At 37.4% G+C, this 20,157-nt stretch overlaps 1 protein-coding gene and 1 non-coding gene across 2 annotated transcripts; one reads left to right on the forward strand and one right to left on the reverse strand.

The window, feature by feature from the left end:
• The first annotated feature begins 2,124 nt into the window (after nucleotides 1-2,124).
• LOC578002 (proline-rich protein PRCC) lies at nucleotides 2,125-11,926 on the forward strand. Its single transcript, XM_030976857.1, has 8 exons — nucleotides 2,125-2,229; nucleotides 3,157-3,550; nucleotides 4,016-4,161; nucleotides 5,236-5,286; nucleotides 6,039-6,815; nucleotides 7,212-7,358; nucleotides 8,015-8,080; nucleotides 9,350-11,926. The coding sequence occupies exons 1-8, from the start codon at nucleotides 2,227-2,229 to the stop codon at nucleotides 9,437-9,439; spliced, it is 1,674 nt and encodes a 557-aa protein (XP_030832717.1). The 5' UTR covers nucleotides 2,125-2,226; the 3' UTR covers nucleotides 9,440-11,926.
• Nucleotides 11,927-18,345: 6,419 nt separating this feature from the next.
• Nucleotides 18,346-18,418, reverse strand: TRNAK-CUU. The gene has a single exon. It is a non-coding gene; the product is annotated as a tRNA-Lys (tRNA).
• Nucleotides 18,419-20,157: the final 1,739 nt, after the last annotated feature.

The following is a 20,157-nucleotide window of genomic DNA, read 5'->3' on the forward strand; positions in this document are numbered from 1 at the left end:
CCAGGTACGTAGCCAGAGTTTGATTTTTGGGGGGCATATACATGTAATCGATCGAGGTAAAAAAAAAAAAGGTCTTAAAAAGTTCAACCGGTCGATCTTGGAGAAAAAAAATTGGGGGCGCGTGCCCCGTCCCCCCCCCCCCCCATGGCTACGTGCCTGTCCCTATCTTCCTCCTAATCCCTCCCCTTCCTTCCTCCCTCCCTCCCTCTTTTCCTACCTCGATCCCTCCTCCTCCTCCCTCCTCCTCCTCCCTCCTCCTCCCTCCTCCTCCCTCCTCCTCCCTCCTCCTCCCTCCTCCTCCCTCCTCCATCCCTCCTTGGCTCCTGCATCCCACATCCCCACTCGATCTCTCTGCCCCGGGCACGTTATCTCAATCTCTTTTGAAACAATTTTGAGTCGGCCCCCATTTTTCTTAAGCTTCAATAATTTCGTGCAAAATATCAATATTACAAATCTTTATAAGGTTTCAAGCAAATCATATTGGGTACGTCCAGAGGCTGTAACTAAAGGACAACAACTGAAGGGATCGATCTGTGCCACCTATATCTGATGTCACCCTACAGCCTCTATTCTTTTCGGGCTTTAAAAAAAGGTATAATCGAGAAAATATCGCATGGTAGGTACGCAGGGGCCATTGGATCGTCTTTTTGTTTCACAAACTTCACTTCTTCAAGTGCTTCTGGTATATCCGGGTCCGTTTGCAAATGGGCCGTTCCTGGATTAGCAACTAAAATCCAACTTGAATCATTTATATTTAGGAAAAATCAATTTGAGTGTATTTCATTTTTAAACAGTGCCCCAACACACTATTTGAAGTACCCCTAAAGTGCATTTTTTACATAGGAAAAGAGCCCCTTTTACTTCAGATAAGTGCCCCTCTTTATTTCTAATAAGTGCCCGTTCTACATTATTATAAGTGCCACCTTCACCGATGAAAATTGCCCATATACAAATCTGAGAGGTGCACTTTTTTTTAACAAGTGCCCTTTTCCTTTGTAATAACTGCCCCCTATTTGATGAGTACCCCTTTTCAACTCCGATAAGTGCCCCTTTTTCTTTCTAATAAGTGCATTATTTTTTTCCTTCTGATAAATGACCCTTTTCTTTTTAATAAAATTCCCTTCCCCTTCTCACATCTCTGATAAATGACTTTATTAAAATCTAATAGGTTTCCCTTACCAAGTTCGACAAGTGCCCATTTTCCTTGGTAATAAGTGCCCCTTTCCATTCTCACAAATGCCCTCATTCATCTCAGGTGGTTGCCTTTTTCAGGTACAAGAAGTGCTCTAACAACATTTAAACGTGATATAATTTTGTTTCTTATTAAAGATTTTTTTTTACATTCTTTCATGATAAGATTGTGCTTAAAAACCCCATCAGGATTATTTCTTCCTCTTTATGAGATGCAATTTCTCGCACTGCAACCTCACAAATCTTTAAAATTTGCTCGCTCGCAAATGAATATTCAGACCGTCACACCGCAAATTATCATGATTATAAGCTGTATCTTGGACCATGTAAAAGAGAGAAACAGATATTGAAATCATCCCTGATAATGTAATCACAATGTAGGGGTATTACCCGGCCCCCCCACTCAGGTTTCAAAATGACCGCATGCGTGTTGCCAAAATGTCCTTTTCGTAACAAAAGAAAAAGGTCGAGCCGTATTGACTTTACACACCGGACTTTTGCTGAAAAGGGGGGGGGGGGTGCGGAAAAAGGCTCGTATACAAAAGAAAAAGGTCGAGCCGTATTGACTTTACACACCGGACTTTTGCTGAAAAGGGGGGGGGGGGGTCGGTTGGAACACGCATATGTGTACCCTAAATAACACTGAGTGGGGGGGGGGGGGCCGGGAGGTATTAACCAATGTCTAAAAAATGCATATTTTCACTTTGAGGTTTCCCTTTGAAGGTGCCGTTTCATTTTTTCTCCTAGAAAATGCCCTTTTTTGTTGTTGCATGCGCCCCCCCCCCCCAACTTATGAAGTCGCTCCGCCGCCCTTGTTTGAAAGGTTTGGAAGGTTTGTTTTATTTCTTAAACGGACTCACCTGGGGATCAGGAAGAAATACAGCTAAAAGGTTCATAGGCCTATGTGCAAAGATATATTTTACAACATCTTACAACAACAAAAAAGAAGACTACGAAACCGTATGACGTCACGCAACACCGTTTGGCGAATGCATCAAGACTGAACTCCACATTTTTTTCCTTCAACATACTTTAATGGTAAGTTTTTAACATTCATCTATACAAAATATTGGAGAACGTTGATTTAGATTAAATTCACGTATTTAAGTTTACTATGTTTGTATTTTAGATCAATCTGACCTCGTTTCGCTTTCATTTATTGTATACAGATTTTAATAATATTAATATTGACCCACATACTGAAAATTATGTTGTTAGATTCGAGCTAATAATTAATATCAATATGAATCATATGATCACAATGATTGGATGTCCAAAGTTTGCGCATATTTTAAAACATAATAGGAATGTGAAATTATTACTATTATTATATGGAAGCAAAATGTTTTACACTACATATGGGTGCAACTGCAACTAGAAAATTCATCGCCAGAACAGAAGATTTCTTCTGGTGATAGATCTAAGTTAATCTAGATCTAGTATTATTTATTGCAAATTTGCAATCTCAAAATTTGGTGTCGGATCGGAATGGGCTGCAACTCGAATGAAGAACAAGTCATATAAACAGTGAGTCCTTAATTTGTGCATGAGAGTTTACAAGTGATTTATCAACAAAAAAAGTGATCAATCAAAGGTAAGCTACTAATTTGCAAGGCAAAATATCATTATAATCAGACAATAGATCTATCACCTTTTACTGACAATTTTGATGACATCTTCTCCTGAAATGAAGATTTCCAGACCGTTTTATGCAGGTTAATATTTCAACTTTCCAATATTTTGTCAATGATATTGCACCCAATTTCAAAGAAAATTTCAATATTAGGTATTTTTATATGCCATTTTCCATTACTGTTACTCATTAATTTTGACACAGAGTTAATTAATGCCCTTCTGACTTTCAACAGATAATGTAGTCAATCATATCATTGATAGACCTCTAGTGGCATCGTAAGTAAATTATCTGTCTTTTTTTTTATTTTTCACTTTTCACGTTGGTCACAGGTTCTCCCATCAAACTCCAAAATGTCTTGTCTAGTCAATTATGGAAGTAGTGATGAAAGCGACAGCAGTGATGGAGAAGACTGTCCTCCAGTTGCAGCGAAGCCTAAGGAGATGGATCTCAAGACCCAAGATACAAAGAAGTCATCTTTGTTTGCAGCTCTACCAAAGCCGAAAGTCGTCCCCACACCATCATCTTCGATTCAAAAGAAGTCATCTTTGTTTGCAGCTCTACCGAAGCCAAAGGGCGTCGGCACACCTGCCATGGAGGAAGTCATGAATACTAAACCCAGCATTGGATCGGATGTGAGAGGGGCAGAGGGTTCTCGTAAAAATAGTCTGTTTTCAAGTCTCCCACCACCGAAGAAGACTGCAAGTACAACCGAAAAATCAGCTGGTAAATATTTGTTCACTTATATGGTTTGAAAATTCATTAAGTGATTATAATCTTTACAAGCTACATGACAAAAATGGCAAGATTTGACAATGGTTGTCATATAACATGCAGTCCTGAGGAGTTGACACCCAAATGTCAATCCTCATTGTTTCTAATTCTTTGTTTTCAATGTTGAACAAGAATGTCTTGCAGATGCACACTTTCATTTTCATTGGATTGGCTACTTGCTCTATTTTCACAATTTTGGTAATCAAACCGTCAAAACAGTTAAATGAATGTGCTCTTGCAAACATTCAATACTTGATTATGATTGATGTTGGTACGTGTAGAGTACTATTTTTATTTAATTTGATATATATATTTCTTTATATGTCATTTACAGTTTATATGAAACTTCTGAACAATAATGAGTGTCTATTTTCTTTTTTGCTGAGTGTATTTGACATCAATTATTGATATCTTCAGAACCAACTTCTGGAGCTAGACATAAACCTGCCCCAGTGGCAACAAGTTCATCCACCAATAACAGCACAGTCTCTAAGGGTCTGCTGAATCTACCACCTCCAAAAAAGAAGCAACCCGTGAAAATAAGCCTGCCTGCTCTGCCTGACGTAAGTAGTGTACATGTATGCAAAGTGGTCCACAAGGGGTTTAAACATGTATGTACATGTATCAGTGACAGGTTTACATTTTTATTGTACAGCTTTGAAAATCAGCTACATGCTTGAATTTTTATTGTACAGGTTCAAAAATCAGCTACACGTTTGAAATGGTGATTGTACAGGTTTTGAAATCAGTAACGGTTAAGATTCATTCTCTACTAAAATTGTTTTTGGAGTATTGAAAATGCCTTAAAATCTGGATCAGATGATATATCATGTCTTATGTCTTATTCTAGGATCTGTATTTGATCATAAGTTCAGCACATCTTTCTTTTGTCTTTGAAATGTCTTCAGCTTGTGGAAATGTCTGAAGAATATTCATTACTGCTTATTTAGTTAAAACATGTAATTCCTTTTAATGAAAATAATAATAATAACAACATTTATAATGCGCACATATCCACCCCAAGAGATGCTCAAGGCGCCTAACAAGGTAAGTACATTGAACGAAAATAATTTAACATAATTAAATATAATTCAACAACGCTAATTACATCATATTTTGAAAAGCTGTGTATAGTTGCTTGTATAGATCTGCTGTGTCCTTCAAGCATTTAGCTAAGGTAGGAAATATACATTTGGAGATTTGAAAAGTTTTTGTAAATTGTTAAAAAGGTGTTAATACAGTCTAAATTGTTTTATACAACTTTCCGATGATCTTGCAATCCAACGTTCTTAAAGCCCCACTGTCCTACTTGTAGCTACTTGCTCCCTCTATATAGAAAACTTCCCAATCGGTGCCTGTTGGTCCCCCATGATCCTTTTTTTCTTATGTTAGTTGAGAGCTGAGTTAATAAGATAGCCACCTGTCAGTGACCTTGCTGTGTGATCTAATCCCTTCTGGCCCAGTAGTATTGACGGTCTTTAAAATACAGTTTCGCATCTGACTGAAGTTTACTTTCAAATTCTAGGTTTGTACCAGAAAAGTGTTTATTAAAGAAATCTGATTATGTTACATTTTGGGGGTCCAAAAGAATGTAATTTAATATCAGTTAAAATGATTTCTACCTGTCAACTTTGCAGCCCAATTCTGATGATGATGAACCAGAAACAAAAAGACCTAAAAGTACCAAGGTAATAGTCATTAATACTATCTTTGCTTTACATGATTTTTAATGTATCCAGTTAATGTATGACAAAATATTTAATTTGAGGTGAAAATATATACCATCAATACTGCAATTTTTTCCGATGGCTAACATACGTAAGAGATGGATCAATATCAATATCACCATATGTTTCGAGGTTTTCAAACACCTCAAATTCTCTTTATAAAGAAGTAATTATTTTGCCCATTTTTCAATTTGCCCTTGCCCTTTTGAAAATGCACCACAACTCCTGCATAGAAATACACATTTTTGTTTGGTGTGTATATTAAAATTGCTTTTAGCTTTTAACAGATGTGTATTAATTAGATCTTGTCTGGAGATTGTCTATCAATATCACCATCTGGAAGATGATACCCAGGATCAAACATTATTGCAATTTAAAAAAATACAACTTTTTCTTGTTGCAATTTACAATGTTTTATTGTGTGTGTGTGTGTATTGGGTTTTTACAGACGTGTATCAATCAGATCTGATTATTTACGTCTGGGAACTGACTTTTAAACGTCACCATCCGAAAGACGTGACTCAGTGTCGAACCTGCGTCCTCAGCTGAATCAGTTTGTAACTTCCACTTTTAGCTGGATTACAGGCACACGCCACAACGCCTAGTCATGATGACACAATGTAGAATTGCTTCACAACTGCCATTTATATCTGTCATTAGAAGTTTGATTATTCCTATTTAACCTGTTTTGTTCTGTATTGACCTTGTATTAGGGAGTTGGGCTGTTTGCAATGCTGCCCAAACCCAGAATAGCAAGTAGAAGGGAAGCACAACGTCCCCTCATCCCCTACACGCTGACCAAGAAACCTGCTGCAGCTCCTGCCAAGCCTCCAGGAAAGCCTCCAGGGAATCCTCTGGCTCCAGTGCAACCTGTAAAGCCGACCCATCCTAGTGCAAGTACTGTCATTAAGAGTAAACCTACAAGTGGTAATCCCTTGGTGATGGGTTACAATAGCGATGAAGACGACGAAGAGGATGATGGTGGTGGTGGAGTCAATTTCTTCTCGATGGGAGAAAGTGATCATGTAAAGGAAAGAACTACAGAAGAATCTGCAACAGGTGTGCAAAGTAAACCCCTTGCATTTAGCAAACCAAGGATCGATGCATCTATCACTGAATCTGATATTGGAACAAGTAGGATCACTTGTGCGGCAGATCCGGGGGTCGTGGAACCGGTGATACCCACTGAACAGGATCAGCCACTTGTTTTTAACCCATCACAGTCAAACAATGTAGGATTCTCTGTACCGAGGTACAACCCTCATGCACTGTCCAATCCTCAATACAATGTACAATCTCATCAAGGATCAAACTATGCACAACCTAATGATGGAAGCATGCCATATGGATCATATAACCAAACAGGATTGGATAGTCAAGAGGCTATGCAGTACTACAATCAACCCTATCAAGAGGGTGGTGATACAGGGTATGGAGAGAGCGGAACCAGCGCTCAGGGCTCAAGTCAGTCAGTCCTCCAAGATGAAGGGGTTCGTCAATTCTTATATCTTCAGGTTTTTGTTTATCAGTATATTTATGAAGACCAACTTGATCTTTCTAAAGCCCTATAAATGTCTGATTAGCTTATTTTGGAAGAGATGGTGTAGCAGTGAGATTAAGATGTGAAATTGGGAAATCAAATTTATTCAGAATTGTTTTGATCATGTGAGTATGGAAATTAAAATTGGGGTATTACGAGCCTTCCGGACCTAGATATTTGGCATCCATGTGTCCCAGGCACCTAGAGTGTCGAGCCCAACAATATGTTACTTTGGTTTCGTTTATCACATAGTTTAAAACAAAAATGCTATTTTTTGTCTCTTGTATTAGTTAATGCCCAGTGAAAGTAATGCTGATAATATTATTTATCTATTCCAATATTACAGTTTGCCAAAATGGTCGGTAAGAATAATCGCGGGAGAGAAGAAATCCAATTCATCGACATCAATGCTGATGATCAGATAGGACCTACAGCTAGTCTACAGAATATGGTTAAATCTATGACAGAAGAGAAAGAGTCCAGAGTAAAATTGGTATGTATTAAATATAGTTGTTTCTTCTCAAACAAAAACTTACAATTTCAGAAATAAATTCTTTGTTATTATTTCTTCTGTTGAAGACATTTGTTTTAAAAAAAACATGTTGCTTTTATTTTGTCAGTTTTGAATCAGTAAATGACAAAGGAAATTTGATAATGTTGAATTTTAACGATCCGAGCCATTCATCATGGAGTCACATTACTTTGATATAAATGTTAAGCAGATAGTTTATGAAGATACTCATGTATGAAGAAACTTAGTAATAATATAATATATTACATTTATAAGCACATTTTCACTAGATACAAAGTGCAAAACCTCCTTTTAATTTTTCCAAAGTGATGGAATATCCTGGAAAGTTTCCAGTATGTTTCCAATTGGGAAAAGAAAGCAAACTTTGGAAAATAACTAAGTACTTAATACCCCTGATCTACTATCACCATTTCCATTTATGTTATCATAATGACAGAGACAGTGGAGAGTAATATGAAATCAAGAGTCACAAAATACTTCAATGATTTATTAAAAATGGCTTCTCACCTGCTTGTTTTAACAATTCTGCCAGAAAGGTGCCAGGCTGTCACATCTCCCTGGTTCTTGAGAAGATTAACAACACACATTGTAATTTCTTCTCTCATTTTACATTCTAGAAAAAGGAGCAACTGCCTACCTCCCAACAGAAGAGGAAACATCAGATCACATACCTAGCTCGCCAGGTAAGTCTTTTTGATGAAATGTAATTGTCAGATAAGTAATAGCAGGTCCTTTTGGCTAAAAGTTATAATCAGTAATTTCTGCTGTTACTGGCAACCTTTCACAAGAAGACATGAATTAAATGTTTTGTAGGTTGACATTGCAAATGTTGACAATCCTGAGAGGTATAGCATGAATTATGTCAGATAAATTCAGTTAACAAGTTACTAGTAACCTTTGCGTGAAAGGAGTTATTCCTATCAGTATGTTTGATAATGAAGATTGTGTTTTTTTAAATAATATTCTTCCATTTGTCAAGGATATTGCAAAAAAAATGCATTGTTGTAAATCTCTCTGTCTGCAATATGCTGGGGCTAGCTGCGATTACATTTTTCATTGTTACATTAAATGTAAACTTTTTTTTTTAAAGACTGTATAGCTAACATTCACCTTTTTGTTTTATCTGAGCTAACAATGAGGTTTCTCTTGAATAGATTTCTTATTCATCAACTTTGAGTCAAATCATCAAAATGCAAGGGTGCTGTATTGATTAAAGAAACATAATATTCATAAGCAATATTTTTTTTTTTTTGCGAAAAATTCTTCAGACAAATTAATCGATCTCATTTTTCATCAGGTAAAATGGCATGTGGTTCCTCAGCATGCTTTCAATTCAATTCAATTCAATTCAATTTTATTTCGCAATATAAAAATCAAAATATACAAAGTAACAGTACATTTTAACTATGTTTACAAAGGTTATATGCGGGGCTTTCCACGAAGGTTGCACAAACCTGTGAAGTTGGATCGCCCATTAAAGAATGAAAAACAATACAAAAAGAAATATAACATATTATAAGCACACAACAATAAATTAAGTAAAATAAGCAAAGTACAAACACTTCAACTATCTATAAGACAAGAGAAAGTAAAGTAGAGAGAAGAAAAACAATATATAAAGGGGAAAAAGAAAGGAAAAAAACTGAACAAGATAACAATGAAAGAGGGTTCAGATATAAAATTAGAAAGAAAAAAAATCAACAACTGTGTCGATTAATAATTATTTAGTAGTAAGATTTTATATTGTTTTCTAAAGGAAGATATGAATTGTGATTTTGTTATTACTTGGGGAATCATATTCCACTGTTTAGGACCGAGATAACTCATTGATTTAGCTTCATAACTAGACTTAACAGACCATAAATGAAATTTGTTGGAAAGCCGTGTATTATAATTATGAATTTGACTATTATATTGACATCTCATTTCTTAAAATGTCTTTTATTATTCAGGCCAAGGAGAGAGAACTGGAGCTAAAGAATCAGTGGGCTGACAATCGCGCGACCAGAAAGAGTCAAAATGCCAAGTATGGATTCTTCTAAAGGTCCATGGACAAGAGATCATCATGAGTTTGTTCTTGGACTCTTCATTCCAGTGTTGTGCTAACTGCATCTTAAAGGGGGTGTAGCATGGCAAATACTTGTTAACGCCATCTACGACTTCTTTTGGACAACTGCACGTAAACAAATGAACTTGATTAACGGTCAGCACGCGCTTGCGTTGCGAAACAGACCAAAGTTCTCCTCATGCTTCAGTTTCGCGTATGTTGCACGCACGTGAATACTGCGGTCGTGTCGTCCGTAGTCGCATTATACCTGATTGGCCCTAAGTCAGGCCACGGGAAAGACACATAGTCTCGCCATGCTACACCCCCTTTAAATGAGGAGTTCAACTGAATGCAATGGTTGATTTGACATGAGGTATACTCGCATGTTGATGATGTGATGTTGTCCAAGAGGTATTTTTATATAAATTCAAGTAGAATTATCTTCACTGAACACAGACATCACATGTGATAAACTGAGTGAAGCTGACAGAAGACAGTTGAAAACAGCCTAGTTGGCATTTCATAGATTAAAATTGAATGTAGGATGACAATGTTATTGGTACTGCTTCAAAGGTTTCATGGGATCTGAAGAGAAGAGAAGAGGTTGAGTTAGAGACTATTATAGGATCTGGATAAAGGAGAAATTTAATCAGATATGATGTAGACTGATTGAATTGGGAGGACCTCCAAATTAGAGACATCTAGGAGATGGAGTTTTAATGACAGCCAAGATATAGAGATATAGAATATGGAAGAACATTCAACATCATGAACAGACATATTAAAATAGATCTACATGTCTTAGTAATTCTTGCCTTATAAAACTTAACTTGGAAGATTTCAGCCATTTCTGTCATAAGTTGATTTTTTTTAATTGTCACCTTTAAAATATTTTTATTATTGACTTATTCAACAAGCAGTGAGAATAGAATCATGATTGTTTTTTCCTTTACCACATCGTTGACTTTGATTTCTTGTTGGATCAAAGTATCCTGAGGCATAACCATTGATTTTGAATAAAATACTTCATAAAACAAATAGATTACGTGCTTATAAACAATTAATAACATATACAGTGCGTATAAAAAAAGTAGGACTACTTACTTTGAAAATATCCTCCAAAATTATAATTTCATAAATAATTCTCTTGAAAATTGTATCTATATCTTCTGTACTGCATTACATTTTGTTAAAATACTGAAGTCAACAATAGAAATTCAGTGCAGGAAAGACAATAACGTGTAATGTGCTTATGTGTTTGTGAGTGTGGAGGGGAAAAGGGAGCATGGCTGCAGATGTAAGTTCAGAGATCAACTGATGGGTCAAATCAATTATTTATAGTTAAAAGAACAACTGCAATCGATGGCTGATAATTATGCACTTCTGTCTAATTCAAGATGGCAGGATTTCCACGCAAACCAAGCCAGTTCTCACTCAAGTGTAAATACTGTCAATATGTGTAGTGCTATTGAATTAAGTGGACCCTCACCCATAATAATGTCATACTTTTGAGAAAAATTATGCAGATATCACAAAATTAAAATTTGGAGGATATTTTCAAAGGTTGTACTTTTTTGAGATGCACTCTGTACACTAATATCCTTTAACCTGTCATTTTAATAAAAGAGATCCAGAAAAGAGTCTGTAATACCTTAATAGTGGATATGTGATTGTATTCAACTCTATACTGTAACCCATGTCCTAAAGTCATTCTGTGTATTTGAATACAAATCTTGAATAGGATAAATTTTGTTGTTGACCTCATGTTTTCATTTAAAATGTATAAGGCTTCTAGCAATGGAAATGACAGAAAAAAGGCTGAGAGTGATTTGTCTCCAAAACTCAATACATTGAAAAATCAATAATCATGTATGGATTAGTGAATTAAGAAGCAAAAATATGAAAATACTCTACATCTCTAAAGTATTGAGGTGTAACACAAAAATCACTTAGCCAATCCAATGTGGCTCAAAAGCAGTTCTTGAAAATGCAAACTTTATTTTGAATTTCTCTTTGCATTATATAGGATTGAGCTTTACAACACTGAAATAGTACTTACAAATGTTCTTTTCATTATTTACTTTTCTACATTTCTCACATTCTAATACTTAGCAGGGTCTATAAGTTATGAAAGATTAATATTGAATTTGTTTGCCATATGATACAAATGTATATAGGATGGATCTAGTTATGTACAGATTTGGTAAAGTATTTTGAAATCCGTGGAAATTAGATACGTGTATTCATAAATAATTGTTTGAATAAAAGTCCTGGATTTGGAAGGGTTTCATAATCTATAATATTTTATACTAATCTCGTGATTGTTTTGATTTTTATGGAAGCTCTTTAAGATCTGCAACATAACAAGCATGTATTTAGGTGTATAACAAATAGCAATTGAGAAAATCAGATAATGAATGATGTCAAAAGATACAGGATACAGGAATAAAAATCCCCCAGAATGGTGGTGAGAGGAGATTAATGAACTGTCCACCAACCAATTTATAATGTGATAACAAATACAAAAAATAATGTGTAAATATACACTTATAGATGGGGAAAATAATGCAATCTCTAGAGTGAGTATGTAAGACAGAAATAAATAGTAATGTTAAAGGTAAAGACCAGTTATGGTCATGCGATTGCATTGTGAAAGAAACATTGTGGAATCGATCATAAAAGGTTGATCATCTAGCATCTAGCATCTGCAAGGTTCTGGAATCATCAAAATGATAAGAAATTTGGCCCATTCTTCGTAAATTTACAAGCACTATACACAGAAAGATGTATATGGGACTACCCTATATCTCTCACAGACCATGAGAGAAACAAATTTACCAAATATATGAATTAGTAGGCGGTTTCCTGGCGATTTTTTTATCATCATGTATTAATCAAAACATATTCTTTCACATGATTGGTAATGAGAGCTTCCATTTCATTTTTTGAAATTGGGGCGTTTCCAATACTGGTCTTTACCTTTAAAGGGAAAGAGAGGGAGAGAGACGGCGAAGGGGAAGCAAGAGGGGGAGAGAGAGAGAAGGAGAGGGGAGGGGAAGCTGGAAGAGGGAGAGAGAGAGAATGAGATGGGAGGGGCGAGAATCAAGGGAGAGGGAGGGGGAGAGATACTTGTTTAGATCTGAATGGAGAGAGAAAGAAAAAAGGGAAAGAGAGAAAGGCGGGAGAAGCAAGAGAGAGAGAGATGGAATAAAAGAGAGATATAGATAGAGAGGGGAGAAGCAAGATCGAGGGAGGGAGGAGATGGGCAGGAAGATAGATACACGTATACAGAGGAATACTGGGAGGGAACGTGTATTAAAAGAAATTTAAAAAAAAAAGAAGAGTAAAGAGGCTAATAGTAGTTTATTTACTTGACTCTCAATACAAAGGTTGAAGGTTCGAATCACAGCCCGGCACTTTTATTATTTTGGCACATATATCTCTCTCCATTCAGATCTAAACAAGTACCTGGCAATTGCTGGAGTAATTAAATAATTACAAGGCTCGCAGGCAGAGCAGTATTAATACCGATTTAGCTACCTTTTTTTATGAAATCGTATCTATTATGTTGATTAAGGAGTAAATCATACGTTTATTATTTCAAAGTGAGGAGAAAACTTTACTTTTTCTTATACAGTGTCGTTTGTCAAAAATGTTTCAAAAGTGTTTATATTAGAACATCAGGCGTTTATTTAAAAATAAACTTCTTTTTGTGTGCGTGTGCGCGCTCGAACCTCGAACCCTCGACCTTTACACTTCCAGTCAAGTGATCAGACCACTCAACTTCGACACCTCATGTAATGAATGTAACTAGGGTTCTTTAACTCCATACCATTTTCTCCATTACGACAGGGATATATATATATATATATATATACGCCACAGTCTCTGCTTACTTAACTATATGTTGTTTTTTTCTTCCTTGTCTCTTTTGCATCATCCTCGCTCTCTCTCTCTCTCTCTCTCTCTCTCGCTCTTACTTTATATTATATTATGTTCCCCTCCTGACCTACATACCCCCTGTCCGTCTGTTTCTGTCTCCCGGTGTCTATCTCTGCCTCTCTGGATGATCCATGCAAAAGGAAACAAAGATAGTGTTTTTTCTTGAAAAGTGAAGAAATATGTACTGATAATGATAATAATAATAATAATATAAAATTTAGATTGGTAAGGCGCTAAATTCACATGATATGAAATGCTCAAGGCGCATTTGTGAGAAGAAAAAAAACAACAATAATTTTATTGCTGCAAAATGAATTAGTGTGTGTTTACCGAATCATTATACAATAATCCTTCTGTACGAAACATCATTGTGAAGGAATCAGTTCGTTAAAATGTTATCTTTGAATACAATCGAATGACGTCGAATGTTATTCCAAGGTAAGCGTATTTCAATACTAATACATTGTAGTACACAACATTTAATACTAATCTTTAATTTCTTTTTTTGACTGACACCATTCCAGGAACGAATCCTGGTAATATTCGGAAAAGTACGAGCTAACGAAAAATCCTTCAAAGAATTTAGGATAATATTTCACATAAATCAAATAAAATAGTAACAACAACAATGATAACAACAATAATAATGATAATAATAATTCTTCTTCGGCATCTGTCTGTCTCGAAAGACAATAGAATATTGCGCTATATAGTTGTCAGTTTCTTGGTGTGCAGCTCCTGCTGTGACTGAACAGTCCAATCCTAGAGAGACAGGTCCTGTTGCAGTTGCTGCAAATAAAAGTCGTTTGTGGCTGTGCTGTTGGAGCCGTAGCTAGCTGTTGTCTTTGTTGTTGTTGTTGTTGTCTTTTCTCCTCCCACTGTTCTACTCTCCTCTGCTCACTCCTCTGTACACCCGTCTTTACAACGCGTCTCCATTCAGGACGGTCTGAGGCATATGCTTCCCAGTTTGTAGGGTTGATTTCACTGGCCTTCATATCCCTCTTGCACACATCCTTGAAGCGAAGGACAGGTCTTCCAACAGCCCTGGTCCCGGTCGCTAACTTTCCATACATTATGTCTTTTGGAATGCGGCCGTCTTCCATTCGGCTGACATGACCAAGCCATCTCAGTCGTCGTTGTGATAGAAGAGCATAGATGGTCATCATGCCTCCTTTCTTGAGGACATCCTTGTTTGGAATGTGGTCCTGCCATTTGATGCCTAGGATTCGCCTCAAGCAGCGGAGATGGAAAACGTTCAAACGGCGCTCCTGACGTGCATACAGGGTCCACGACTCACTGCCATACAGGAGAGTGCTGAGCACACAGGCCTGGTAGATCTTCATTTTTGTGTTGGTAGTTAGTAAAGTGTTCTTCCAGGCACGCTTTGAAAGTCTAGCCATCATGGTTGCTGCCTTGCCAATACGTACGTTGAGCTCGGGATCGAGGGAGAGGCTGCTGGATATCGCGGAGCCGAGGTAGGTGAAGTTTTCAACCACTTGGAGGGTGTAGTTTCCAATGGAGATATCGGGAACGCTGCGTACATCCTGGCCCATGATGTTTGTTTTCTTTAGGCTGATGGTCAGGCCAAAGTCTGCACATGCTTCTGAAAAACAGTTAATCAGCCTCTGTAGAGCTTCCTCAGACTGGGATGCCAAAGCCGCATCATCTGCAAATAGCATCTCTCTAATCAGGATGCTCCTCACTTTCGTCTTCGCCCGAAGTCGTGCAAGATTAAACAGTTTTCCATCGCTTCGTGTGTGTATGTACACGCCGTCTTGAGATGACCTGAAAGCGTGTGATAGCAGCACAGAGAAGAAGATCCCAAAGAGCGTGGGAGCAAGCACACATCCCTGCTTCACTCCGTTCTTGATTGGGAAGGGGGCCGATGTAGAGCCGTCATACTGGATGGTGCCCTGCATATCGTCATGGAAGGATACAATCAACCTTAGCAGTGTAGGTGGACATCCTATCTTCTGTAGCAGATTGAAGAGGATCTTTCTGCTGACTAGGTCAAAGGCCTTTGTAAGATCGATGAAGGCAATGTACAGTGGCTGTCTCTGCTCCCGACTTTTCTCCTGCAGTTGTCGAATGGAGAATATCATATCGATTGTTGATTTTCCAGCCCGAAAACCACACTGCGATTCTGGGTACACACGGGCTGCAAGCGTTTGCAGTCTGCTCAGGATCACACGGGCAAACGTCTTCCCAACAGTGCTTAGGAGGGATATTCCACGATAGTTATTGCACTCACTGCGATCCCCTTTGTTCTTGTACAAGGTAATGATGTTAGCATCACGCATATCATGTGGAATCGTTCCCTCTTTCCAGCATTGGCAGAGAAGCTCATAGAGATGGCGTAGAAGACCTGTGTCCTTTCCGACTTTGATTATGTCCGAGGGTATGCCATCTTTTCCTGGGGCCTTACCCGAGGAAAGGGAGTTCACAGCCTTTTTCAGCTCTTCTATGGAGGGTTCACTATCAAGATCTTCCATGACAGGTAGGCTTTCAATACTCTCAATGGTAGCTTCATTGACCTCAATCTCCCGTGAGTACAGCTCTTGATAGTGCTCAATCCATCTTTCCATTTGAAGCTCTTTGTCTGTGATAACCTCTCCTGTGGATGCTTTGAGTTGTAATGTCTTCTTGATGGTTGGTCCAAAGACCTTTTTTATGCCTGCGTACATACCCTGGGTGTTGCCGTTATCTGCAGCCAGTTGGATGCTCTGGCAAAGGCTCAACCAGTAACCGTTGGCACAGCGTCTAGCAACCCGTTTGGCATCCATCCTTGCTGTTCGTAGAGCTGTGAGTGTCTTCACAGATGGATCACTCTTGTAGTTAGCGAGTGCTGCTCGCTTTGCTTCGATGACAGGCTCCAATTCTGCGATTCCAGCTACAAACCAGTCTGGGTTTTGCTTTTCTCTTTTGCCATATATTTTCATGGCTGAGTGATGGATAGCATCGCGAATGTGATTCCATCTCTCTTCAGCACTAGTAGAAGGACAGTCCTGGAGGGCCTGTTCGATGAAATCGGCGAAGAGATCATGCAAGTCAGGATTCGATATCTTGGCAGTGTTTATGCGGGGGCGACCTTTCTGCTTTGAGCGATGTGTTCGCCTGGGCTGAAGGCGCACCCTGCTGGCAATCAGTGAATGGTCTGTGTCACAATCAGCGCTGTGGTAACTACGGGTGACTTGGACGCTGTTTAAGGATGAAGTTCGTGTAATAACAAGGTCAAGCTGGTGCCAGTGATGAGACCTAGGATGTCTCCAGGATACCTTGTGGCATGGTTTTGTGGAGAAGAATGTGTTCGTAATGCATAGGTCGTGATAGGAGCAGACTTCTAGCAATCTTTGACCATTTTCGTTCAGTTTTCCAATGCCGAAGTGTCCGATGCATTTGGGCCAGGAGTCATGATCCGTGCCCACCCGTGCATTGAAATCTCCTAGTAGGAATAGGTTCTCGTTGGCAGGAATGTTCGCAATGACAGAGTCCAGGTGCTCATAGAATTGATCCTTAGTCTCCACAGAGCTGCAGAAGGTTGGTGCGTAACAGCTCAGGATGTTCACTGGACCTGAGGCGGTTTGCAGTCGAAGTGAGAGGATGCGTTCTGTGCCTCTGCTTGGTGGTTCAATTGAGGAGAGTAAGGAGTTCCTTACTGCAAATCCAACACCATGCTGTCGCCTTTCCTGCAGTTCTCTGCCCTGCCAAAATATAGTGTAGTCTTCCTCTCTAATACTACCATCTGAAGAGAGTCTTGTCTCTTGCAAAGCAGCAATGTCAATGTTGAGCCTCTTTAGCTCACGGTCGATGATCGCTGTTTTGCGGGTGTCATCAACCTCAAGTAGATCGTCTGTGATGCCAGGACACATGGTCCTAACGTTCCAGCTTGCCAAACGCAAGACTGGTGTTTTCTTTGTATTTTGTTTATTGCTTGGTGCAGTAGTTTCAGTCCGCTTGTCGAGACAATCCTCTAAGCTCCAAGCACCCGATGATTATGATGATAGTAATACTAATAGTAATACTAAGGGTAATAAGAATTATATAACGGCTTTTCCAGAGGAATTGTCAAAGGACGCATTAAGAATTGTAGGAAAATGGAAGCACTTTCTTTCAAAACTTGTTGTAATTTTTTCCCTTAGTACATCACAACTATTTGTCTTTTATAATATATAAAAGATTTAAATATATGTATAAGTCCTTTTATAAAAGGACTTTGGAGCAAAAACTATGCTGATAATAAAACATCTTTTAAAATATAACCACAGAATTCTTCATATCAAATGACTGAGTATCTTTACATTTATCTTCCCAATCATTTCTCTTATTTCTCCGCCCTCTACAGTCAACAAAACGGAGTTGGTAGCATCCAAGGATTTGGGATAATCACGGTGTCTTCTGTAGCTGGAACATTATCTGGAACGACAGTGAAAATAGTGGGGCAGGAACCAACACACCACAGTTAGATGAACATAGCATCATTAACAAGAAAGCTTGCTACATCCCTTTAATGTTGTTGGATTTAAGCCCCACTCTTTTACTCATGTAAACTCTATAATTCAACCTGGAATCATTTATGTCTAAACTCACAACTCTTTTTTTATTAGTTCTTCATCTTATTTCGTCTCTCTCGTTTCTTTTTTTTTAATATATTTTTTTAATCGAATATAATTTACGTGCACAACAGACTACTCTTATATATAAGGGAATCTACAATTTAAAAGCTCAGATTCGTACTGGATTCCCTCATATTTCACTGCAAATATATTTGTCAAATTTCAGCGTAAATACAATGCAATGAGATTTATATCACCGTATGTAATTTCGATTGTATAATAATAATAATAATAATAATAATAATAATAATAATGATAATTATAATAATAATAAAAATAATAATAATAATAATAATAATAATAATAATAATAATACTAAAAAAGTCTCTAAGCGCTAAAAAAAGGACGCCCAATGTGGGGCTCGAACCCACGACCCTGGGATTAAGAGTCCCATGCTCTACCGACTGAGCTAACCGGGCTGTTATTACTTTCATGGCTTCATAAAATTATTTCTGTATGTAGTTTTACACCTATTACAAAAATAATTTATCATTCTTATCATTTAGTGTTCATGACTAATGAACGTGAATGTGATGAAATAAACTAAACAGAAACAGAAACTGAAAACTGAAACTGTTAAAAACAAAGATTGTTGGTCATAATATTGTGGACTCATTTTGAAATGATTTTAATACATTTTTTAAAATTACTAATTACAGCTTCATTTTTTTTGGAACTTGATACATTTTATAAAACAGATTGCCAAAGCTTTCTTTTAAACAACATTCGTTAAACATGAACAAACAAAACTCTTATACATGCAATGATACAAAACCTATTCGTTTATTACTTTTATTCCTGATCTTAAAAAAGAAAATGAAAAATAACGTTTTAAACAGAATTGAGCATACCTACAATCTACAAAATATGTACAATTTCGCAATCTAAATGAATTGAAATAATAATTTCCTGCTTTGTACAGATGCCAATTAAACCCATCATGGAGCCGCCAGTAAATCTATAGTTTGGATGGGGTTCGGGCCCAATGTGTCAAATAAATATCTTTAAATTTTTCCACTTTTCTAATAAATATTATAAAGAGGTTTAAATATTCAAGTGCATATTCTCATTCTTTCTTATATATTTTCAACTTCGTAATGGGTGATCAACCATATACCACAGTGTGTAATTGAATCATGCGATCGCTGCATATGAATTTTATGCCCAATTTATTGATTGGTTTTGTTACCATACATAATTTATTGACCTTAAATATTGGACTATGGAGTGGAAGAGGGACTGAGAGAGGGAGAGATAGAGAGAGAGAGAGAGAGAGGGAAAGCAGTCCCGAGGCAACTAATGCCCTTATCCCATTATTGCACTTATCTTCCTCACATCACTTGTAGTCATTAGTTCATAATCGTGGTAAGAAGAAGAAGAAGAAGAAGAAGAAGAAGAAAAAAAAAGAAGAAAAAAAAAAGAGAAGAATTTTAAAAAAGGAGAAGAAAAGAAGAGGGTTTACAGAAAGATGTTGGTGATGGGGTGAGAGGATGGTTGGAGAGGGAAGAGATAGGGAATTTAAAAAAAAAATGAAAGGAGTGGGTATAGCAAGAGAAAGGAAGAGAGTGAGGCACATAGAATAAAAAGAAAAAGAAAACAAGGTATTGAAATTAGAGCTTCGTCATTATACTTTATAGTAATCATCACTTTGATAATGATTATGAACTTCATAGACCTTCATCTCAAATTCAACAACACACCTTTCTAAAAGATTATTAACTCTACTTCTTTTTTTTAGATGTTTGAAAAGGATCCAGATTAATTTCTATAAAAGATAGTCATATCTGTTTTACATGGCATACTCAGATATCTTCTCATCTTACTCATTTTTAATCAAAATGAGAAACTAATACCCATGCATGTCTCAATTAAGCACCGTGGTTACTGCCATTCATCTAGAGTAGATATTGAAGTAGCGAACCACTCATGTTCTCTGACTTTTTCATACATTAACATCCTTCGATCTCTAGGGCATTTTCCACGATCAATCACTCACCGAGATCATTTTAAGGACGACTGAGAGAAAATGAGCGCGCTCCTACATCGCATAAATTTGAAATGAGGTCCCATTCGCAAAGCTCTTTCCCCCCTTAAATCGTATTCCACCTGCTCTGTGCGGGGATACGAGAGTGTGTGCCCGTGTATCGCATCGCTAACA

The sequence above is a fragment of the Strongylocentrotus purpuratus genome, unplaced genomic scaffold (genome assembly GCF_000002235.5).
Source record: "Strongylocentrotus purpuratus isolate Spur 01 unplaced genomic scaffold, Spur_5.0 spur5_scaffold_9, whole genome shotgun sequence".
In the NCBI taxonomy this organism is placed as follows: Eukaryota; Metazoa; Echinodermata; class Echinoidea; order Camarodonta; family Strongylocentrotidae; genus Strongylocentrotus; species Strongylocentrotus purpuratus.